Source organism: Rattus rattus, chromosome 2 (genome assembly GCF_011064425.1).
Source record: "Rattus rattus isolate New Zealand chromosome 2, Rrattus_CSIRO_v1, whole genome shotgun sequence".
NCBI classification, from domain to species: Eukaryota; Metazoa; Chordata; class Mammalia; order Rodentia; family Muridae; genus Rattus; species Rattus rattus.
In genome coordinates this window covers 30,225,527-30,250,209 of record NC_046155.1, presented here as the reverse complement: position 1 = coordinate 30,250,209, position 24,683 = coordinate 30,225,527, and the positions used below count along the sequence as shown (strand labels likewise).

General features: G+C 44.7%; 1 protein-coding gene across 1 annotated transcript in view; it reads left to right on the top strand.

Annotated features, from left to right (window-relative positions):
* The window catches only part of Gldc (glycine decarboxylase), a 79,492-nt gene that overhangs the window by 34,331 nt on the left and 20,478 nt on the right, over positions 1-24,683 (top strand). The window contains exons 9-16 of the mRNA XM_032891796.1: positions 4,721-4,826; positions 6,828-6,967; positions 7,462-7,542; positions 11,243-11,340; positions 11,768-11,852; positions 12,024-12,065; positions 13,770-13,912; positions 21,107-21,182. Of these exons, the coding sequence (XP_032747687.1) occupies positions 4,721-4,826; positions 6,828-6,967; positions 7,462-7,542; positions 11,243-11,340; positions 11,768-11,852; positions 12,024-12,065; positions 13,770-13,912; positions 21,107-21,182 (771 nt within the window). The remainder of the gene's footprint in view (positions 1-4,720; positions 4,827-6,827; positions 6,968-7,461; positions 7,543-11,242; positions 11,341-11,767; positions 11,853-12,023; positions 12,066-13,769; positions 13,913-21,106; positions 21,183-24,683) is intronic.

Sequence of the window (24,683 nt, the reverse complement as noted above, 5' to 3'; positions counted from 1 at the left end):
GCATGTACACTACAGATGGAAGGATCTTCCTGACAGAAGCCTGGTTTTGTATCTGTCACGTGGTATAGCATGGCATTGCGTTTCTATGTCACTAACATTGCCTAGGCATCCATTTTGGCATGAGTAACAAAACAATAAAAAAGTACAACATTGGGGCCAGAGAGATGGCTCAGAGTACGTGCTGCTTCTCCTGAGGATCCGAGTTGGGCTCTCTTCTGTCCTCTGAGTATACCCATTCACATAGACACACACACACACACACACACACACACACACACACACACAAAGGTAAATCTTAAGAAAATACATTATTGGTGTTTATTTTGCCTAAAATCAACCTTTGCCGTCTTGAACTGCTTAATTTCGACGAAAGGATAAAAGGATGCTCTTTAATCTCCACGTGCTTTGAGCGTGTTTATTATGAAGAATGGGCACCGTGGTCTCTCTATTCTTAGCCATGGGCAGTCCATATGGGTAGACATGTGGCACCATTTCTTTGAGCTAAAATGGAAGATCTCCAAGAAGTAAGCCAGGGGGACAGAGGTGACTGACGGGGCCAGAGGGGAAGTTTCAGGATGGCATCTTCTGATAAACATGAAACGTTTTGGGGGGAATCACTGAAAATGTTTCCGAAATTGATGGAAATGTAGGTAGCAGTTCTGGGGCTTCTGAACTCCTTGAGTTAATTTGGGATTTGAGTCGGGTTCTAGAAACTTAGCCAAGGCTCGGCATGGGTAGTACACACACACACACACACACACACACACACACACACACACACACACACACACACACACACACACACACACACACACACACACACACACACACACACACACACACACACACACACACACACACACACACACACACACACACACACACACACACACACACACACACACATACACACACATACACATACACACACACACACACACACACATACATACACACCATCAAACCACAGGCAAAGCCAGGCATGGCAGGAATTTGATTCCAAGAAGAAAGGGCAAGAGGGTCTCTGATTCTCTGTAAGAGTAGCCAGTGCTCTTGGTTACAGAGCTGTCTCTCTAGCACCTATTCTGTTTGTTTGCTTTTAATATAGGTATGTACAACTATTCTGTTTGCTTGTTTATTTTTTAATTTTGTAATATAGGTATGTACATGAACACATTGTGTATGAGAGAGAGAGAGAGAGAGAGAGAGAGAGAGAGAGAGAGTAGGTGCATGTGTGTCATGACACACGTGTGCAGGTCAGAGGACAGTTTGCATGGGTCAGTTCTCTCCTTCCACTGATGAATCGAGATATCAAACTCAGCTCGTCAGGCCTGCAAGCTCTTCTCCTGCCTGCGAGCCATTCTGCTGGCCCTTTTGCTTCACCGTTTGAAAATCATTTCCAAGTACGCCTGGGCTGTGTACATGACCGGAGTTATGCGGCTGCTTTTTCTTCCTCTACCTAGCTTATGTATAGCTCGTTCCAGTGTTTCTTTCTGCATATTTTACAGCAGTTATGAAAACGGTGTTCCTGAGAAAAGCTGAAAGAAGATCATGTTTGCCCTGGGGGTGTAGCACTCTGTCTTCCCTGGTTGTTATCTTTTCATTCTGCCGATTGTCTGGTTCTTTATTCAGTGTTCCTTCCTCGCGCGTTCTGTAAGCGGCCCTCAGCTCATAGCCCTCCAGAGCCTTTGTCTTTGCAAAGCAGGCAGTTGCCCTTCTGCCAGGATTCAGTTGCCCTTTCCTGGGCTCTTTCCTCTGCCCTGTCTTTGGGTATTGTCTGATGCTGCGTCTGTCAACTGTTGCTTGTTCTTCTTGGTCCTGCCTGTCGGCCACCATGAACTTCTTAGATTCGCATCATTGGTAGAGCATGGCTGCTTCTTTCTTTTACTCTCTGAAAGTCTGTGAATGGATTACATTTCAAACTCTTCCTATGAACTTGTGGCCTAACTGATATCAAAATTATCACGATGTTTTGTGCCCCCCCCTTCCTTTTTTGCTTGAAACAGGGCCTCATTGTATCCCAGGGGACCCTCAAAGCCACTATATAACTGAGGCTACTGTCTTAGTTAGGGTTTGACTGCAGACCCCATGACCAAGGCAGCTCTTATAAGGACAACATTTAATTGGTACTGGCTTACAGGTTCAGAGATTTGGGTCCAATATCATCAAGAGAGGAAGCATGGCAGCATCCAGGTAGGCAGGGTGCAGGAGGAGGTGAGAGCTCTACATCTTCATCTGAAGGCTGCTAGCAGAATGTTGATTTCTAGGCAGCTAGGGTGAGGATGTTAAAGCCCACGCCCATGGTGACACATCTACTGCAACAAGGCTACACCTCCAAATAGTGCCACTGCTTGGGCCAAGCATGTGCAAACCGTCACAGACACTCTCTAAATTTCTCATCCCTCCAGCCTCTAGCACTTGGGAGGTAGAGACAGGATGATCATGATTTCAAGGTCTCCCTGGGACTCATAAGACCAGTTCTCCCAAAGAAAAGTAATGGAGATTTATTTCCACTATATAAAATGATATGTGTGCTATATGAGATGCAGAAGGCTGGTGGTTCTCAACCTTCCCAAAACTGCGGTCCTTTAATACAGTTTCTTATATCGTGGTGACCCCCAACCATAAGTTATTCTCATTGCTACTTCATAACTGCAATTTTGCTACTGCTATGAATTGTGATATAGATATTTGTGTTTTGTGATGGTCTTACACAATCCCTGTAAAAGAGTTACTCGACCCCCCCTCTCCCCCCAAAGGTGTCTGCTGGTGTAGGCGAAGAATAGGCAAGGTCAGGCCAGAGGACTGGATCCAGAACAATAACTGTCCAGGCTGATCAGAATGTGCTTGCATACACAAAGCTTTTTAGAAACAAAATGGAGAAGAAAGGTTTAAAGATCTCCCTGAAAGGCAGGTGTGGAACCACAGGACCGAAATCTCGGCAGTAGAGAGACCGAGGCAGGGGGATTTGAATTTAAGGCAAGCCTGAGGCAAACAGCGAGACCCTGTTAACAATAATAGAAAGTACGAACGAGATGGTTCAGTGGGTAGAGGTCTGCAGACTCAGGCCTCATGACCAAGTTCCATCCACACAGCCCACAGAGTAGGAGGAGACAGTTGACTCCCAAGAGTTCCATCTTCCTTCTGTGTGTGCTGTCTCTGTCTCTGACTCTCCGTCTCTGTCTCTCTGTTTCTCTCTCTCTCTCTCATACACACACACAAATAAATAAACAAACAGGAATGTATTATAGGTCAACACACACACATGTATATATGTAAATATATTTAATATTTAAAAATTGCGGGGGCTGGAGAGATGGCTCAGCGGTCGAGAGCACTCACTGCTCTTCCAGAGTCCTGAGTTCAATTCCTAGCAACCACATGGTGGCTCACAACCATCTGTAATGGGATCTGATGCCCTCTTCTGGTGTGTCTGAAGTCAGCGGCATTGTACTTAAATATAATAAATAAATAAATCTTTAAAAAAAAAAATTGCGTAGTCTGCCAGCTGTGGTGGCACTCAGGAGACACAGGTCGGCAGATCTCTGTGACTTTTGTGGGCAGCTTGGTCTACATAGTAACTTCAAGGTCAGCTAGGCCCGCCTAGAGATCCTGTCTCAAACAAAACAAATAAATGAATAAATAAATTACAGAGTCTGGGAAGATGACTTTGTGTTAAGATCTCTTATGGATCTTGCAGAGGACCTGGGTTCAGTTCTTAGCATCTGTGAGATGTCTCACAACTGTCTACAATTTCAGATGTAAGGGATAGGGATTCGATTCTTTTCCTGACCTCCATGGGTTCTTGCATGCATGTAGTGCACATACACACACACAGGTACACACATGTAATTCACATATAAAGTGAATACTTTAAAATTACATTTATTTATTTATCTACTTATTTATTTAGTGAACTGGTTCTTAACCTGTGGGTCGTGACCCCTTTGGGGTCACATCAGATATCCTATATATCAGAGAGTTACATTACCATTCATAATGGTAGAAAAATTACAGATATGAAGTAACAATGAGATAATTTTATGGTTAAGGTCACATGAGGAGCTGCATTAAAGGGTCACAGTGTTAGGTTGAGAAGCACTGCTCTACTGTATCTGAGTATGGGCACGCAAATGTCATGGCGCTTGTGTGGCAGTCAGGGGACAACCCCAGACGTTGCATTTCCATTTCTGGCCTGACGTGGGTCCTGAACACAGGCCCCCAGCACACTCCTGGGTAAGTACCTTACCCACTGAGCCATCTCTCCAGCCTCACTGATCTGTCAATCACTGCAGTTTGGTCCCTTGTGCTTTAGCCTCAGAATTGTATGTCTGAGTTTTTGAGTGAACATTGCTTGCTGTTTTGGTTCTTCAAGAAATGTTTGTGTATAAAATCTCAGATCTCATTTTTTTCCCCATCGAGGTCTTTATTGCTCTACTGTCTTCCAACAGTAGCTATTGCTTGCTGGTGCTGCTAGCCTTCTCTTATGACTGACACGATCCCTTTACCAGTGAGACCCCCTTTGTGAGGGTTGGTATAGAGACTTAAGTGCTGTCCTCCCTCAGGATATGTAAGTGGTTGTTACAGAGAATGCAGGAAATTAAATCATTTTGGGTTCATTTTTCTTCAGCTTGGGCACCTTAAATCTGTAGCTCCCTCCTCCACCCCTACCTGTTTTCTAACACATGGTTGAGTCTGTAATTGTTCTGTCTTGTTTCAGGCCCTTTTAGCCAACATGGCCGCCATGTTCGCCATTTACCATGGATCCCATGGGCTTCAGCACATCGCCAAAAGAGTTCATAATGCTACTTTGATTTTGTCTGAAGGTGAGTGGTTTATGTTCCCAACATAATAAGATGGATCATGTGTCTAAGGATGTGAAGTCTTTGGGTGTACACAACACTGAATACAAACTATTGGTCAAATAAGAAACAGGACAGTATTTTCAGTATCTACGATAGCATGACAAACAGACTGCTCGTTTTTTCTTTTTCTTTTCTTCTCCTCTCCTCTCCTCTCCTCTCTCTCTCTCTATCTCTGTCTGTCTCTGTTTGTCTCTCTCTCTCTCTTTCTGACATGGTCTCACTCTGCAGCCCTGGCTGACCTGCAACTCACCATGTAAAACAAACAGGCTTTGGACTGGGACCAAAGCCATGTGTCACCCCATTCAGTGAGCGTTGATATTTGTAATAGATGAAGCTCTTGATCTTTCTCACCCCAAATGCAAAAGGAGGATGGACATGTTTATGAGAAAATGATCAAAAGTCATTCTACAATTCAGAAATAAATAAGTATACCAATAATGACCAGTGGACCCACACAATCTTAACCTCATTATTAATCCAGGAACTATTTTATTCACTCATTTATTTTTGTTGTTTTCTTGACAAAGGTAACCTCAAACTGTGTGGCTGAAGAGATCCTTGAACTCCTGATCCCCTGCCCTTGCTTGCCCAGCAGTGAGATTATAAACATGTACCACCACACACGCTGTCTTATTACTTTTGGTTTTTGCTATTTGTGTGGTTTTGGGGGCTAAATCCCAGAGCCCTTTGCATGTCTAGTGCTGAGGCTCTAGGCCCTTGACCTTTTACTTTGGCAAGGATTGTCAAATGGCCATACCCTATCGTGGTAGCTTTTTATGGATGACAGCTAAACATTGTATCAAAAAAAAATTTAAATTGACTCAGGGAAGATGACCTCACAAACACAGGGCCTTGAATATAGATCCTCAGATCCCACTTAAAAAGCCGGGGTGTGGCTCAGATTTCAGACCTAGCTATAATCCCAGGGGTGGGGAGGTATTGACTAACAGTCCCTGGTTTGCAAGCCAGCTAGTTTAGTGGAGTTGGTGTGCTCCAGATTTGGGTTGGCCCCGAATCAATAAACAGACAAACAAACAAAGAAAGAAATATGAAAGGGATTGAAGAAGGTGCTCAGTGCTGACCTCTGACCTCCACATGCACATACATTGTACACACAGAGGAGTGCAGTTGACTAACAACTTCTAGCTGTTAAAACAAAACCCAGCTTAATTGTGCCTAAACATCATCTAGCTACACTACTATTTAGGCACATATCTAAAGGAAATAACCTGATAAACGTGAGAGGGTTGTCCATTGAAACCTCATTTACAATAGATGGTCCAGCCTTGGACTATTATTGGAAGCAGATTAAATGCGCAACAGCACATAATCACACTGTGTCTCGTCTATCCATTCAGCTATTGAAAAAATAATTATGTGAGAATTGATCTGTAGGCAAGCAAAGATGAGACCTTGTATAGTGGCTCACGTCTGTAATCATAGTTAAGGTAAATTGAGGCAGAAAGATGGTCATAAGTTAAGGCTAGCCTGGTCTACATGGTAAGCTCCAGGACAGACAAGACTACAGCCATGATAAGTTCCAGACCTACGTGAAATTTGGTATAATCCTCCTGCCTCATCCTCTCAATTTATAGGGTTCTAGGCATAATGTCCTTTTTAATCACGCACACAGATACACACACACACATACACACACACACACATACACACACACACACACACACACACACACACACACACAGAGACAGACATAGATAAAGACACACAATGAGACTGCACCCATTTCTAATTTGTACATGAAAACATAGGTAGTAATGATTTCCGTTTGGTTTTCTGGTAATTTCTTTTCCTCTCTTGTTGCTATGTATTTCGTGATTTTTCTATAGCATAGCATTAATCGTTGGTCGGTAAACATGCAGCGGTCACCTCTTGATGTCTGTGATGCTAGGGGCTATTGTGCAGCGCTCTGTCTGAGATGGTTGTGTTCCCCGTCTTGCCTAGGTCTCAAGCGAGCGGGACACCAACTCCAGCACGACCTGTTCTTTGACACTTTGAAGGTTCAGTGCGGCTGCTCACTGAAGGAGGTGTTGGACAGAGCAGCTCAGAGGCAAATCAACTTTCGACTCTTCGATGACGGCACAGTGAGTCTTTGTGTCTCCATGAGTCCTCTCCCGAAGAGCCTTCCATTTTGTTTAAGAAACATTGGGATTCAGAGTCTATTTATTTTGTAAACAGTTTCGAATTTCTAGCCTGTTCTACTGTGATCTTTTCGAAGAAGCATAAATTGTGCTCAGCGTTTCCCGATTGATTTTGTATGTGGGGACTGTTCATGCCTTAGCGTCTAAGTCAGATAACAAAGGAGATTTGGGGGATGAAGATGCTAACCACGTTTAGTGCCTGTGGGAGCATCCTGAAGTCTCTGGACTGTTAGCGTCCGCAGTTGTCTTGCCAAATTTAATTAAAGCTTGTCAGGTTTGAGACTGGTCTAGTCCCTTTCCCTTAAAGGTCAACTTGCCCCTCACAGTTCCTGGTGTTCTAGGATCAGAACGTTCTCCCTTTTGGCGTCTTGGACAGTTTTCCTCCTGTGATCTGGGGTTTGGAGCTGATGGCTTCCGTTTGGTTTTTGTTTCTGTAGCTTGGCATTTCTTTGGATGAAACAGTCACTGAGAAAGATCTGGATGATTTACTGTGGATCTTTGGCTGTGAGTCATCCACAGTAAGTAAAGACATGTTCCATTCGTCATGATTATTAGGTGCGGTGTCGAGAATGGCTCCGCTCTGCCTTTTGTGGGCCTGAATATGAGTTAGAAAGCGCTCGAGTGTGGCAATGGCCATCCTGCTGTTCAATTTATGGCACTGTCTATCTGTCCCTTGTTCCTGTGACTGCTGAAAACTAAAAGTCACTGCGAACAGACCCTACCCAGGTCGGGACATCCAGGCTAGGTGAATTATTAGTGGTGCTGCACCCTGACTTTAATGCAAAGATTTGTGACATTGCATCTTGGTTTCTGTCAATTCTGGATGTGACACTCATTCATTTAACGAGTAATTCTCAAGGATGTAATATGTGTCAGATAGTGTATAGCCTGAGGTTATGATGACGAACTGAGCATGGTTCCTGCCTCTACTAAATACCGTCCAGTAAGGAGCCAAACAAGTCCCAGCGTGGTCTGCGAGGAAACCAGGGGCAGAGCGGGTCAGATTCTTTCATACCAGGGCTCGGGTCAGTTACCTACCTTAAGATAGAAGCGTGAGCGTGAGCTGTGATACATCAAGATGGTGTGAGAGGAGAAGGGTAGGTTCAGATATATATTCTACCCTGGTGGAAACAGTCATAAAGGCCAGGAAGACAGATTCCTGAGACACTGAAGCTGTTCTGTGTGACTGAATGGGTTCCCACAATAGCCAACCATGAGGGATGAGCAAGGCACGGGCTTACCATGCCGTGGGACAGAAGTGAAAGAGATGGCTCTCTAGACCCATGGCAGGGTCTAACCAGAGCACATGCTTGTCACATTGAGAATATTCAGTGAATATTTGTTTACTGAGTTAGTGAAAGAAAGCTTTAACAGTAGAAGTTGAAAGAACTCTCCAGAGTACTGAGTGATGGTCTTTGGTTGTCCAGACTTATTAAGAGCATTATTCGACTCCAGAGACTAGTTATAAACTACCATGAAGCTTCCCAGTGGTTCCCCAACGTTGAAATTTATTAAGTAAATAGGACCAGGTAAACTCCTTTCCTGTAGAACACCAAAGTGAGTTTCCTCAAGATTATTGGTCTATATACATTTGAGGGATGTTTCTGCAGTCATTGACATGACTCGAGGTAGCTGTGTCTTTCCATTTGTTTTCTGCTGCTATGATAAAAACACTATGACCAAAGCAACCAAAAGCAGGAAAGTTATAGTATATCACTGAGGGAAGGCAGGGCAGGAACTCAGGTGGAAAGCATAGAGGGACACTGCTTATCGGCTTGTTTCTCGCCCACGAGCCCAGGGTGGCAGCAGCATATGCCATCCTCCTGCATCAGTCCTCAATCAAGAAAGTGCCCCACAGATTTGCCCATGGGCCAATCCGATGGAGGAAGTTCCTAGGCAAAGATTCCCTCTTCCCAGGTGACTTTAGCTTGGGTCAAGTTCACAAAGGCAAACCAGCACACCATGCTATTGACATAGGGAGGGATGAGGAACAGGGCATGTATTAGATTAGATGTTCTAGATATAAAATCTGTATGATCTGTACACACTTTCCCCATTATTAGAACAGCTTCTTGGCTCTCCTGATAATATCACTGATGAACAGAACAGATGTTTTTATTTTCGCTTACTTATTTTGTTGTGCTAGTGAAACACACACACACACACACACACACACACACACACACACACACACACACACACACACCCAGCAAGTAAGGACTTGACTAATGAGCTACACCCTGTAGTTTACAAATCTCGGTTGTTTGTTTGTTTTTTGTTGTCTTTTTGGTGGTGTATTTAACTCAGGCCAGGCAGCGGATCTGCTCCTGAGTTACATACATAACTCAAATGTTCTTATTTATTTGTTTGTTTATTTTAATTTGTTTTTGGGTTTTTTTGTTTGTTTGCTTGTTTGTTTTAAGTCAAGATCTAGTGTAGCCAAGAGTTTAACAACTTTTTTATATTTATTTATTTTTATTTTACATGAGTAAGTGTTTTAACATATGAAGATTCGTGGTCAGAAGAGGGTGTCCAATGTCTTGGAACTGCATTTACACAAGGTCGTAGGCCACAACATTGGCGCTGGGAACTGAACTTAGGTCCTCTGAGAGAGCAACCAGCGCTCTTAACCACTGAGCCACCTCTCCAGCCCTGTACAGATGGAATTGTTCATCTTCTTGCCTCTACCTCCCTAGCACTAGGATTGTAGGTGTACGTCACACATCCAGTCTGTGCTGGTCTCTGGGTAAAACTCACACGAGTTTCAGAAGCACTGTACCAACTTTACATCATCCTTAGTCGGCCCCTCAAATGTTTTTGATTTTTAATGTGTTGCAAGACTGCAAGGGTTTCTGCAAGCTTCTCGGCAGCGGAGAGATGAACCCAGGGAAGCAAGGAGACAGTTTGGCTCAATGCAACTCAGTAGCCAGTGTTGGTTCAAACTGACCCAGAGTGATTTATTTTAGACCAGTGGTTCTCAATCCTCTTAATGCTGCGACCCTTTAATACAGTTTGTGATATGGTGATCCCACCCAGCATAAAATTATTTTTGTTGCTACTTCATAACTGTAATTTTGCTACTGTTATGAATCTTACTGTAAATATGCACCTTTTCTGATGGTATTAGGTGACCCCTGGGAAAGAGTCCTTTGACCCCAGGGGTTCTGACCTGCAGGTTGAGAACCACTGTTTTAGGCATATTTAAGCACAGCACCGTTTGGTAAAAGCTATTCTAGTGTTGGTTAACTCAATCCTGCACTCAAAACAAAGCATATATCTCTCTCTCTGAGGGACACAGTAAGCTAAATACAGATCAGACAAGACTATGTCAGAACTCTCTGTAATGTTCATAAAGTTCTATGGTCTGACTGAGAAAAACTGATTTATTTATGATTGATTGAGAAAAACAAATTTATGATCTGGTGCTGGAAAAACCCCTAACCACAAAAATACTGAAGACAGAGCACAAAAGTCACCAGGCTAGAAAGTACGCCTGCTCCAGCCTTCCTAGTGGAAAACGGGTTTTGCATTTCTTCCCTTGAAGGAACAACCCTTTGGGCTTAACATTCCTGGCGCCTCTAATGCAGGGGTTCTCAACCTGTGGCTTACGACCCCTTTGTGGTTGTGCATTCCAGTATTTACGCTATGATTCAGAACAGTAGCACAATTACAGTTACCATGAGGTAACAACCAAATACTTTCCTGGTTGGCAGTCAGCACAACATGAGATGCTGTACTGAAGGGTGGCAGCGTTAGGAAGGCCGAGAACTGCTGCTCTAGCGCGTGTCTGTGAGCACAGAGACCTCCGTGCTCTGACACAGGTCATCGTTTTTTCTTTTGTGCTGCTCATACACCGTTGTTAATGCACGCCTTTAATCGCAGCACTTAGGAAGCAGACGCAGGTGGACCTCTGAGTCTGAGGAAATCCTATCTACACTGCAAGTTGCAGGCCAGCCAGGACACATCATGAGGCCCTGTCTCAGATAATAACAAAGAACAAAAACCACGCTAAATAACAGGTCCTACATATCCGTCCCTATATTTTCATCAGGGTGTTCAATAACTTTGGTCTTTACATGAATGTCCATTTTGTTGGGTGTGTGGAGGCTTCCAGCCTTGTTCCTGTCCTTCAGCCTCAATGTTCCCCCCCTCTCTCTATCTCTCTCTCTCTCTTCCTCCCCCCCTCCCCTCCCTCCCTCTCTCTCCCCTCCCTCTCAGGAATTGGTTGCTGAAGGCATGGGAGAGGAATGGAGGGGTCTTCTAGGGTCTTCATTCAAGAGAACCAGCCCGTTCCTCACCCATCAGGTGTTCAACAGGTTTGTGTGGCTTCAGCCAATTCTGTGTTTTGTGTTCTGTGAACCAGGGAGCCCCGGGGCGGATGTTGTTTCTGATGCTGACCATGATAGGTCCTGGGTTATGGCCACTCAGCCAGGCTCACTAATCTTGTCATGCCGGAAAGAGCGCTTCCCTGACGTGAGCCAGGCATACCAGGCATACCTTGTCTCCTGGTCGCCTGCACTGCTGGTGCTGTGCAAGGAAGGAGAATTTACAGACATAGTTCATCTCGGAAACCTGTGTCCTCTTCTCGGTGGCCTCGCATTGCTAGGGGTGCTCTGAGTGAGAGCCCTTAGACTCCCCCCACCCCATGAGTTAATGAGTCTCCAGGGCTGGGACTCCTTCTTTTGTGTCAGGACCGGTGTGACTCTAATTTAATGGCACCGCCCTTGTGATTTGCGTTCACAGCTACCACTCAGAAACCAATCTTGTCCGATATATGAAGAAACTGGAAAACAAGGACATCTCCCTCGTTCACAGCATGATTCCACTGGTAGCCGTTTGTGGCCTCTCTTCTCACTTCTAGCCTGATCCCGATTCTCCTGTGGGTCATACCTAATACAGTGCAAGAGGGGAGGAGCAGGATCTTGTGGGGAGGTGGGGCGGTCACAGGTGGGGCACAGAAAGTCACTAATGGGCTGTTCCCTGGATGTGCTTCTTCAAGGGATCCTGCACCATGAAGCTCAATAGCTCGTCTGAACTCACGGTAAGTAGCTCGTGTCTGCGACGTGGGCATTTATGGGCGGATTTCCAGCAAATGCAGAAGTGGATGACAAAAGCCTACCTAGACTGTGACTCTGGGCCCTAATGATCCTTTATTTTGTCATTCTGCAATCGTGGCAGAGACCCTGATGTTTCTCGAAACTTGATCAGTTAAATTTATAGATAAAGCTGGGTGTGGTGGTGTTCTCGCTCTTTCTCATACACACAAATAAATATGAATATATATTAATTCATTCATTTATATTCATATATATATAATGATTGAATACATTTGAATACATACATGTTGTTAATCACAGAGCCTGCCAGGTATGGTGGCAAATGCCTTTAATCCCAGCACACCCTGGAGGCAGAGGCAGGCAGATCTCTTAAGTTTAGGGCTAACTTGGTCTAAAAAGAGAATTTCAGGACAGCCAAGGCTATACAGACAAACTCTGCCTCTAAAACCAAACCAAAACAACCCAATTAATGGACAAAACGTATTACTCTTATTGACAAAGCTTTATCTCAGGATATTTTTAAGGCCAATGATACAAGCAGTCTTCCTCGCTCAGTGTCCCAAGCAGCTGGGTCTACCAGCATGTCCACCGTGCCCAGCTGTGTCAAGTGATTATTTTTACTACGGCACAGTACAGTGACTCTCTCCTATGTATGGGTTTCGGGGGTCAAAGCCAGGTCATAAGGCTTCATGAAGAGCGACTTCATCACTGAGTCATCTTACCAACTCTTAGAAATTATTCTTTAATTAAGTTTTTTTTTTTTAAATCTGGACTTTTAAAAACCTCTTAAGTTTTATTAGTTTGCAGTTAGTCTCAGGTAGATTTAAGAACATTAAGCACGTGCTGGAGGTTGCCTCAGTGGTCAAATACCTGCCTGGCATCCATAGGCTCTGGTTTGTTGTTCTTTGTTGCAACAGCAAAGAAAAATTGACAGGCACATGCCTGTAATCCCAGCATTGAAAATCAAGGCAGGACCTTGAGTTCACATCTCAAAAACCAGACAGACAAATGAAAATATACCTCTTTCTGGAAATCCATTCACAGTGTCAGAGGGTGAGATTTAAGGTTTGAATTCATTCTTTATGGTAACCGGAATTTGATCGACTTGGTGTTGTGATAGACCCAGGTCATTACAATAGAGTTCATTCATTCCCTTTATTTCTTGGGATTCTCCTGACGATACAAGTCATTTGGACTGGGTTAGGGAGGGTCTCTCCTATTTACATTTCTGTTCATGGCTTGTTCTGCTCAGTGAAAAGAGTAATATGTGTGCATACATATACATGTAATAATATGTGTGCATATATGCACATGTAATAATAATATGTGTGCATACATACACATGTAATAATAATATGTGTGCATATATATATACATGTAAGAGTTTGCCTAGACTCACTGCTTCATGGATATCAGTCTATTCTGCAACATTTTTGCTCCTGGATAGGTAGAATAGTGTTTCTGTGGCAGTTTTCTCATGGCTTTTGTGCCCCACTTGTACAATGTAGACAGTAACTGTTCTTATATCCTTGGGTTGTGCAGAGAAACCAAGTGTGTATTCTGAATGCCTTGAGAAGACCTGGCCCCTTGGTAGCATTCTTGGGGTTGGTATATTGCCATCCTCAGCATTAAAATCATTGTTTCCCTTACACTGTACCCATGCTTATTTTCCTCTTCCTGCTCTTTAGCCCATCACCTGGAGAGAATTTGCCAACATCCACCCCTTTGTGCCACTGGACCAAGCCCAGGGATACCAGCAGCTTTTCCAAGAGCTCGAGAAGGATCTGTGTGAGCTCACGGGCTATGACCGAGTCTCATTTCAGCCAAACAGGTAAGAGGTTCTGTTCCCTCTGCTTGGCAGCCATACAACACCCATCCAGAAGTACAGCATTCTCTTAGTGTATTCTATTTTTTTTAAATTAATTTTATTTTACATGCATTGGTGTGAGAGTGTCAGATCCCTTGGAAATGGAGTTACAGACAGTTGTGAGCTGCCTTGTGGTTGCTGGGAATTGAACCCAGGTACTCGAGAAGAACAGACACCATGTTAAGCACTCAGTGCTCTTAACCATGGAGCCATCTCTCCAGCCCCATCAGTGTATTCTATTTTATCATTTATTACCATGTATCATTATGTGTTGACTGGGCATTTAGACTCTATTGGAGGGGTATGGCCAGACATGCAAAGTGGCCTCATTTACATTTGGTAATCATTTGCTGGAAGAAAAATAGGGGAATGTTGAATAGGACCTTGGTTTTCCATCATATGACACCCTCATCCCCACCCCCACCTCCACTGTTCCTTGAGCCTCCTTAGAGATAACATGGTGTCTGAGTTCAAAGGGGGAATGTTCCAAACCATGCAAAATTACAAATGTCTCAGGTCCAGCTTCCCGTTACACCCCATGCTCTGAAAGTGAACTGTGGTGCTTCAATTAAGAAGCTATGAGTGGGGGTAATAACCATAACATTTGACACATCAACCTTGCTTAATATTAAGAAGGTCATCGGGCTGGAGAGATGGCTCAGCGGTTAAGAGCACCGACTGCTCTTCCAGAGGTCCTGAGTTCAATTCCCAGCAACCACATGGTGGCTCACAACCATCTGTAAAGAGATCCGATGCCCTCTTCTGGTGTGTCTGAAGACAGCTACAGTGTATTTATATATAATACATGAATAAATCTTAAAAAAAAAAATCTATAAAAAAAAAAAGTCATCGTTGATCTTTCTGTTTCCCTGGGATATTTAGATCCTAAATGCAAAATGTCAAGAAGTTTATCCCTGCTGGGCATGGTGACATGCATCTATAATCATAGTATTTAGCAGCAGATATAGATGGATCTCTGTGAATTTGATACCAGCATGGCTCTACATAGTCAATTCTAGACCAGCCAAGACTATGTAGTGGGTTTTATCCTGTTTCTGTTTGTTTTATTTGCTTAAAATCAACCCAGAAGACATTTATAGACTGGATAAGAAAAAATCCTAAAAATATGTAATTGCCTTTGCCTTTCCCACCGAGCTCAGCATGACTTGCTTCAACTTGTTTCCAAAACTCTCTGTCATTCTTTCTTTATGATTTATTTATTTATTATATATTAATATACTGCAGCTGTCTTCCAACACACCAGAAGAGGGCATCAGATCTCATTACAGATGGTTGTGAGCCACCATGTGGTTGCTGGGATTTGAACTCAGGACCTCTGGAAGAGCAGTCAGTGATCTTATCCACTGAGCCATCTCTCCAGCCCTCTCTCTGTCATTCTTAAACCCACCCCATAGCATATACTAAATACACTCTAGAAAATTGGTTCAGAATCATGATACAGTGTTTAAGGCAGTCAGAAACAAGTTTATGGTCCAGGGACACATAGACTGGAGGATAAAATGAAATTACTGTTAGCGTGTTTGGCTTCTAAAGTTGAGGAAATTGCTGGGCTGGCTAGTTTTATGTCAACTTGATCCATGGTACAGTCATCAACAGAAAAAAGGCTTCCTTGAGACTGGGCTGAAGGCAAGAGTAGGGTATTTTCTTAATTAGCGATTTGATTGGGGGTGGGATGGGGTTGGGGAGAGGGTGTGGGGAGTCAGACTTTACAGAGAGGGCCATCTCAGGACCATCTCAGGGCTTGGTGGTCCTGGGTTCTATACGAAAGCAGGCTGAGCAAGCGATGGGTGAGCAAGCCAGTAAGCAGCACCCCTCCATAGCCTCCAGATTCCTGCCCTTTTTTGAGGTCTTATCCTGATTTCCTCCAGTGATGAACAGTGATGTGTAAACCAAACAAACTCTTTTCTTCCCAATTTGTTTTCAGCCATGGTGTTTCATCACAGCCATAGTAACCCTAACTAAGACAATTGCTTTTGACAAATCAAAGTTCAGATGCACAAAGGAGATGACTCAGTGAATCAAAGAGCTTGTTGAGCAAGCCTGAGGAGGTGTGGCAGCAGCCTAGGGCTCCACGTCGATGTGGGAAGCAGAGTCCTCACACTCTCTTGCTGTTTGTCTCTTTTTAAATCAAGCCAAGATCTTTTTTTTTTTTTTTTTTTTTTTTTTTGAGCTGGGACCGAACCCCAGGACCTTGAGCTCAAGCTAGGCAAGCGCTCTACCGCTGAGCTAAATCTCCAACCCCGCCAAGATCTTATTCTGTAGCTTATTTTGGCCTCAAATTCATAGCAATTCTCCCAACTCAATATCCCTGTTTCTGAGATTATAGGCCTGAGCCCCCAAACCATCTTCAGCTTTTTAACCACTACAGTCCTTAATATCATCTTTTCTTTCTGGAAAATGTTGAATTCTCTAGTTAATTAATTAATTGAGACAATTACTCCTTATGTAGTCCTGGCTGGCCTGGAGACTCAATATGTAGACCAAGCTGGCTTCATACTCACAAAGATCTACCTGCCTCTGCCTCCTGAGTTCTGAGATTAAAGCTGTCTTGTTGTCCATGCCTGTCTTGTTGTCATTTTGGGGTTTGATTGAGGGCCTCAAGTATTCTGGGTATGAAGTTTACTCCTCAACCTATAATACCTTTTGACTTTTACAAATACAAAATCTGGAGTTGGTCATGGTGGTGCACTGCCATGGTCCCAGCATTGGGAGATAGAGGTAGGGGGATCAGGAGTTCAAAACCAGCCTCAGTCTGGGCAATGCGTCTTCAGTGGGAGATCTGGGGACAGCATGTACTCCACTCCTAGTTCTATGTTGCTCTCTCTCTCTCTGTGTGTGTGTGTTATGTGGAAATATTCCTCATAAGGTGAAGCCTGTCCCTAAGTATTCCAAAGCGCTCTCCGCCACATTTCGCTGGTGTCTGTGAAATTAGACATTATGTTCCTCTTTAGGCACGAGGAAGGATTGAATGCACAAACCTAGATAAATCTAAGCTGAGTCTGAGGCAGGTCCATCCAAACCTCAGGCTTTTCATCCACAATTCCTGGCAGGAGGGTGCTCATTAAAACAAAACAAAAAAATCATTGAATTTTGCCCTTAAATGTTTGCTCTACTCTGAGGAAAGGAAACTTTGGCTGTATGAACTACCTCCCTGTCTCGGTGTACAATTTGTTGTTTTTTTTGTAATTTAGTTGTTTTTTTTTTTCTCAATTCATACTGTCTAGCTGGGCGTGGACACCAGCGTCCGTGCACCCAGATGGGGAGGTGGAGTTTGCCATAGAACTCTGGGGTCTCTTCAGCTACAGCCTCTGGCCAGCTTAATGGTTCTCGACCGGTTATTCTGGTTTCCTCTGAAAGCATGCTGAATTTCTTGGGGATTCTTTGAATAAGTGCTAGTTTTAGATGAAATTGTCCCTGAGTTCCCCCTCTTGCTCCTTCCTCTGAGTGATGGGAGGGCAGCCTCACACCACTGCTCACCCAGCACCCGTGGGTCCGAGGCCCGCTCTCCCTTAGCATCAGCTCCTGTAGGCTGCTGTACAGCTCCCCACCGTCACCCTTTCATTCCAAATAGCTGTTAAAGCCACTGCCCTGAGTTCCCCTAAAGCAGATACTTTCCCGCAGGTCCCCAGCTGGTTTGTACAGATAAGCATTTTTCCGTAATCCTTTTCTGCCAACAGGTGGCACCAATAACCTTCCTTAATGATTTCTCTGAAGTCAGCTTCACGTGGCATTCAAACGTATTTGCAGTATTCAGAAGAAATCAGCCGATATTAAGAGCATCTAAGGCAAAAACAAGTCAGCCTTTCCATCTTTCCTGTAGTGCTGTCCTCTTGGCCTACTGGTTCTCGGTCCAAACAATTTCTTCTCTTCAAAGACAACAAGGAAAAGAAAAAACAACTTATTCATTCGTTCATCTGTGTGTGTGTGTGTGTGTGTGAGAGAGAGAGAGAGAGAGAGAGAGAGAGAGAGAGAGAGAGAGAGAGAGAGAGAGAGTATACGTGTGCCACATCATTTGTGGGTTGAAAGAAAACAACCCAGGCAGGTTGAGTCTCTGGGGATCAAACTCAGGTCATCACGCTTGGCAGCAAGCTCCCCTTTAACCCACTGGCCCATCCCACCATGCCCAGTCTCTCAATGCTCATCCACACCTGCCACAAGGCAAGGTGAGTGGATGGTGTGAGAACAAGAGGGGCAAATGTAAGATATCTACGTCATCTTCACACCTTACCTCCCTCTAACTCCTTCCATAACCTCTTGCTCTCCTTTCAAATTCATGGCCTCTCTCTCTCTCTCTCTCTCTCCCTCCCCTCCCTCCCCCCCCCCACACACACACACACACACACTCACACACACACACACAAATCTGATGAGTCCGTTAGTGTTGCTCGTGTGTATATGACTTTATGGCTGTCCCCTTTATGTTGGGTAACTAACAAGGGGGCTCATCCCCAGGGAAGGTTGTTTACCCGCTCTCTGCCAAGGGGTGGGGCCTCATGAGACTCCCCCTTCCCTGTTAGCATCCTATTGAGGTTGCCTTTGTCCATCTCATGTTTAGATAGCCACACCATTGAGGTCTCATGGATGTGGCTTTCCAGTCATTTTTCAGAGACAGTCTCACAGCAGTTTTCCTGTTTCCTCTGGCTCTTAAGGTCTTTCTGCCCTATCTTCTTCAGTGTTCCCCAGTGTTGGGTCAGGAGTTGTATTGTAGATGTCTTCACGGGGCCAGGCACCTTCACTTGCTCTCTGTGTTTTGACAAGTTATGGTTTTCTCAGTGGCCTCCATCTGCCACAAAGAGAAGTGTATTTGGTCTTCGAGGAGGGCGAGGGCTACATGTATCTGGGGTATAAGGATCAGTGGTTAGAGTGTAGTTAGGAATTATGCTTGGTTTGGGTAAAGTGGCTTTAGTAAGTTCTCCAAGATCCATGACTTTACCGTCCCTGTGTGGTTGACTTAGGTTTCCAGTCAGGTATGGTTTGCTTCTTTTGGGCAGGCTGAAGTCCAATTAGATAGCTGTTAATTATTGTGGTGGTTTGCATGTGCTTGGCCCAGGGAGTGGCACTATTAGCAGGTGTGGCCTTGTTGGAGTAGATGTGTCACTATGGATGTGGGCTTTAATACCCTCTTCCTGCACCATGCCTGCCTAGATGCTGTCATGGTCCCACCTTGATGATAATAGACTAAACCTCTGAACCTGTATGGCAGCCCCAATTAAACATTGTCCTTTGTAAGAGTTGCCTTGGCCGTGGTGTCTCTTCAAGGCAGTGGAAACCCTAGGACATTTATCTTCAGGAATAGGAGTGTCACTGCACATTTTTAAAAGTCCCTTACTACAGGGGGAAAGAGGACTTGTGTGTGAATTGCCTGGGCCGAAGCGTAGAACTCTTTAGGTCCCTTGTGGGGAAATGCACAGAACACCAAGTCCAGCTTTGTTGAAATAAGGCAGTCACATAGCATGAGCATCATAGTAACCTTCCATGCACAGTAGATGCACGGCCTAATCTTGGATTACATGACCATGTAAGGTAAAATGCAATAAGGTTTGTTAAAATGATGATGATGATGATGATGGTGGTGGTGGTGGTGTGTGTGTGTGTATTTGTGTGTGTGTGTGTGTGTGTTTGTGTACACACCCACCTAAGGAAGTCAGAAGAGCATGTCAGATTCTCAAGACTGGTGTTTCAGGTAGTTCTGAGCAGCTCAGCACAGGTGCCGGGAACTGAACCATCCTCTGGGAAAAGCCAAAATGCCCTTGGCTGCTGAACTCTCTCTCCAGCCTCTGCAATAACGGTTTGCTGGAGGAAGAAGGTCATTCATTCACCAGTTAGTGGTCATTGTACATCCTTTTTATCAGTGCTCCTGGTATAGAAGATAAAATTAAGAATGAAGTCGACAAGAACCTTGCTTTCAGGAATAGCTGGTCTCTTTGGTGCCTACTTATTGACGATAAGTTAGTCTTATTAGGATCTGAAGACACTGTCTCAGCACAAGGACCTTGTGTGAGAAGCCTCGGGATGAAAATCAGCTTGACATGGTTCAGGGAGGCCTGGGAGGCTGAAAGATGGCAGTGCATGCCCTAGGCCTGAACTGGGGTCACCCTGACAGAGTTGGCTTTGTGGGGGCAGCTCTCGGAGTTGTTTGTGGATGGGTAGGATTGGGATGATGTGGTCTTTGTGTGGATTTCCACACACTCAGAATAGCTGTCTGGTTTTTTATTCCCCATTTCATAGGTGACAGAGAAGTAGGGGACCATATGTATAATGAGTGGTCATAGTGATTTTCAACGTACAGCGTTCATTTCCTTGTTCTTGAAATAAAAGGCATTAAGTGTGCTGGCACTTTTGGCCTCAGCTGTAAAATGACGGATGTTATCTTGGGAGTGTAGAACAGAGGAGACAAGGCTCTGTGAAGGAGGCAGAGAGACCTGTTATTCACTTCCCCTTCCTTGCTTCATGGAGCACCAGGACTCTGACCGATTTGCAGTTGGGCTCCGCTTTGCTCACAGGAACATGAGTCATTAAGAATGCTCTTGAAGTGGTGCCTGCAAGATAGTGCTGGGCTTCTAGCAACCACGATATCGTGGGACAGAAACAGTGAGCGATAAGAATGGGAAGTTTCTGTGGAGATAGTGTGGCCTCTGTATGACTCAGTATTGGAAGGTATTAAAACTAGGTTATTATTCCAGGTGCGATCATTATGCTGCGATTACACTTTTATGATTTCTTTCCTTGGTTTGAGCCTGATGTTTGTTTCACAATCGCTTAGCTCAGCATACAGGGGGTTGTTGAGTGCAGGATGTGTTTAGGAATGAGACTCACCAGGAACTGATCCTTATGTCTTCTTATAATTTCAAATTCCCCCCTTGTAGAAGCTGGATAGTGGGTTCCTTATATTCTCACATTTTTCTGAACCAGTCAAATTCCCCCGAGTAAAACCAGGTTGATTTGCTGGTCCTGAGCTGATAAGCATGGCCCACTTTTGGTTAGTGCCATGCTGTTAGCTCTCTTCCTCTACGGATGCCGTATGGTAGGAACTTGGACCATGGCTGCTGAATGTGTGGTTAGTGTCGGGCAAATCCTGACTGAACACGGGAAAGCCTGGAGACCACAACCCTGACTCTTCTCTTCTTGTCTTTACAGTGGAGCGCAGGGGGAGTATGCTGGCCTGGCCACCATCCGAGCGTACTTAGACCAGAAAGGAGAGAGGCACAGAACGGTGAGCATGGGCAGGTGGCACTTGCTCCCTCTGGGGAGGTTGCAGGCTCAGAGCTCAGGGTTACTTTTGTTCTGTGGGATCTGCCTTTGCAGCCTTTTTGGAAGTGGACTGGGAAACTATCATGGTCTTTGGCTCCAAGGCATCCCACATTATCCTCAGGAGGGACAACATTCAGAGATAAAAAGGCTATTGTGCAAACCCAGCATATGGAGCCAGTCAGCTGGCCGTGCAAGTGCTCTCTAGGGAGAGGGAGGCAGGAGCCTGATTGTTGCTACGGCTGCCCTCCAAATTGGCTCAACCCCAGCCCTGGGCCTAAGACTTAGCAATTTTGAGCCTAAGCATAGTCTGGGCTCATCAGACTATGTATCCTCAGAAGATTCCACCGAGTAGATATGTTCCCCCATGGGATTGCCCTTAGCACTACGCAACTATGAGGATGGGGGGCAGATATGTTTCTGCTACATGCTCTGCTTTGGGCATGGGAGTCCAGTTTGCAAAAGTGACTCCTCTGGGGGCCAGCTGGCACTACTGGGTACCACTGCTGTCCCAGAAAGATGTGTTGTGATCTTTCCAAAGATTCTCCTTAAAGCCAAGGAGGCCTCTGTTCCTGGTGCCTTCACTTTGGAGGCCAGGTCCGTGCTAGGGTTTGTACTGAGCTATGGAGCTGGGATTCTTAGGGGCATTATAGGGTAGGTATCAGGAGCAGGACAAAGAGGCCATGACTGTTCCAGGAGAGCTCCAGAAGGTTCTTACCTAAGAGGGTGATGTCAGTGAGTGGCAGCCAAGCTCATGTCCTTTCTAAGCTTACAGGCGCTGGTTTTTTTTTTTTTGTTTTTTTTTTTTTTTTTTTTTGTTTTTTTTTTTGTTTTGTTCTGGTCTTGAGTTTTACAATGAAGAATTTTAAAACTTCTACATCTCCCTTGAAAAGTGCGTGAGGAAGGAATGTTGTCTCCCTCTGTTGCCTATCCATCTGATTCTAATAGTGTGTCTTCCCACAGGGAATGGAATAATAAATATTCTTTCTCTTCTTCCTCCTCTTCCTCTTTCTCTACTTCCTTTTTTCTGTTATTGGAGATGATACTGTTACTATTACAGACACGTAGCCCAGGCTGGCCTCATACTCCGTGTTCAGCTAAGAGTGCCTTGAACTCCTTACTCGACCTCCTGCCTCCACCTTCCAGGTGTTGAGGTTGACTTTCCGAGCACATGCCCCACTGTTTTGATGTTGGATATGTTTGTATGCTAGTTGAGGTAGGGTCTCAGTACACAGTTCAGGGTGGCCTTGAACTTGTAATTGCTTTGCCTCAATACCCTAAGTGCTAGGTTCACAAATGTGTTCCATCATAACTGTCACGTGAGTTGACTTTTAACAATCTTTGGAATATGCCATTTATGAACTCAGAAACTGCTGAGCCCTGGGTATGCAGACAGAGTATGGCAGCAGAGAGATCTGATGATACAGTAGACTGAGCAGACATGCTAGTGTGGGTTTATTCACCTGGTTTCGGTGACCTTCATCTCTTAGCTTTATGAGGAAAGGGTAGTTTAGATCTGTGAGTGTTCTTGAATAGAATCAGAAAGGGAACTATGGAGCTAAGCTGTCCAGTGAGGGAACACTACATGACCCACTCCTGGTTCCTTCAGGGTCTAAAATAACCTGCAAGCCTTGAAGTTCCTTGTCCTTGCCTCTCCACTGTTGTTCAGTTGAGAACCTGGACCTAGGGGCAGGTCTTGCTGTGAGGCCATTCGCACTGCACAGCCATTGATTGGCAGACAAGCCATCAGACCAATAGATCTCAACCCTCCTAAATCTGTGACCATTTAATACAGTTCAACTCCTTACGTTGTAGGGACCCCAACCATAGCATTATTTACATTATTTATGTTGCTACCTCATAATTGAAGTTCCGCTGCTGTTATAAATCATAACATAATTATTTGTGAACATAGAAGATTGCTAAAGAGCTCACAATCCACAGGTTGAGAACCAACCACTGCACCAAAACCACATTAGCCTGTGGCAGGCCCAGGACTAAGCAGTGATAATGGGCCAGCCAGAACTCAGGTTTTTTCCACTCTCTGGTCCTTCCCAAGCCTCAGTATTTACCTATCTCCTTATTCTGACACCAAGAAATAGTTGCTTTGATACAGGAGTCGAGGACCAAGCCAGACAGACACTCCAGATGAGAGATCTTCTGAATTGAGTGAACACTAGCCTTGGTGCTTGGCTGTTGGTGGCTCTTGCTTCCTCTCTGAGCATTCTAGTCCTCCTCTTGCACTCCCCTTCCCCGGTATGATATCTTCCCCCGCACCACTGTGCACACTGCTGTCACAGGGGGTGAGAGGCCATTCCATATGGAGGTGCAGGATTCTGCACTTCTGGACAGTAGAAAAGAAAGACAGGGAAGCCCTCAGAAACATGGACAGAACCCGCCAGTCTGGAAAAACTTGCTGCCTTCTAGACAAACAGCTTTAATTTTAGCCCTATTTTGAGAAGAGGATGACTTATTCAAATAGCCAGGGAAGATTTTCCACATTAGTGATGTCTAAGGCAGCTGCTCCCACACAGGCTCTAACGGGGCTCAGTTGAACATACCCTTCTCATCTGAAGATGACTGGGAGAAGTTATGAGCTACAGAGCTGCCCGGGTTCCTCATGGCTCTCTGCTCTCACAACTGCTTTGAGTAAGTTTCAGAGGTTCCTGAAGCAGAAGGTCCAAGTGTATGATTCATCAGTTTAATTTGAAAAAATGTGAATTATTTAACAAACATTTAGCAATTACCATGTGTCAGACACAAAGCACTTTACAATCTGTCTTTCACTCTGCTGGTCAAATCTCAACTCGAGTGTTCTGGAGAGACGCTGAGTTTCCTATAGAAAGACGGACACGGGGCTCTTACATCAGCACATCTGAACACTTTTTTTAAAACTAATTTTTGAGAGTCATTTCCCTTCCCGAATGCCTGAGGCAGTCATAACTTTTGCTGGGTTTTAATCCCAGGAAAATATGTAAATTTTTATCCGTCATACAGTCAGCAATTCTTTGAGGATGAAATCTGTGCTCCCAAACAGGCTTCCTGGAAGTCAGGACAGAGCATCCCCCTAAAGGAGATGAATGAGTTCACCATGGCTGGATTCCCTGAGAGAATCCAATACACCAGATCTGAGTCCTGATACTTCTGTGTCCAACAGAACACTGTGATCTTAAATCGAGGGGAAGTTAACTTCAGGGCGAAAGTAGCTCAAAGTTCTTCAATCTCCTGAGACTCAAGTGTCTACAGCGCCTCTCTCCACTTTCCAAGGTGGGATTGATTTCCCACAGCTGCTTTAACAAACAACTGTAAACGCACTGTCTCGTGACTGCACTCAGGGTCTGCCTTACAGCTACAGGGCAGAACCGGAAACTGTCTTCATGGTGCCTCAGATGCCTTCCTCTGGTGGAGCTAGAGAGAACCGTTTGCCTCTCCTCAGCTCCCTCATCTCCACAGACCACCTTCCTCC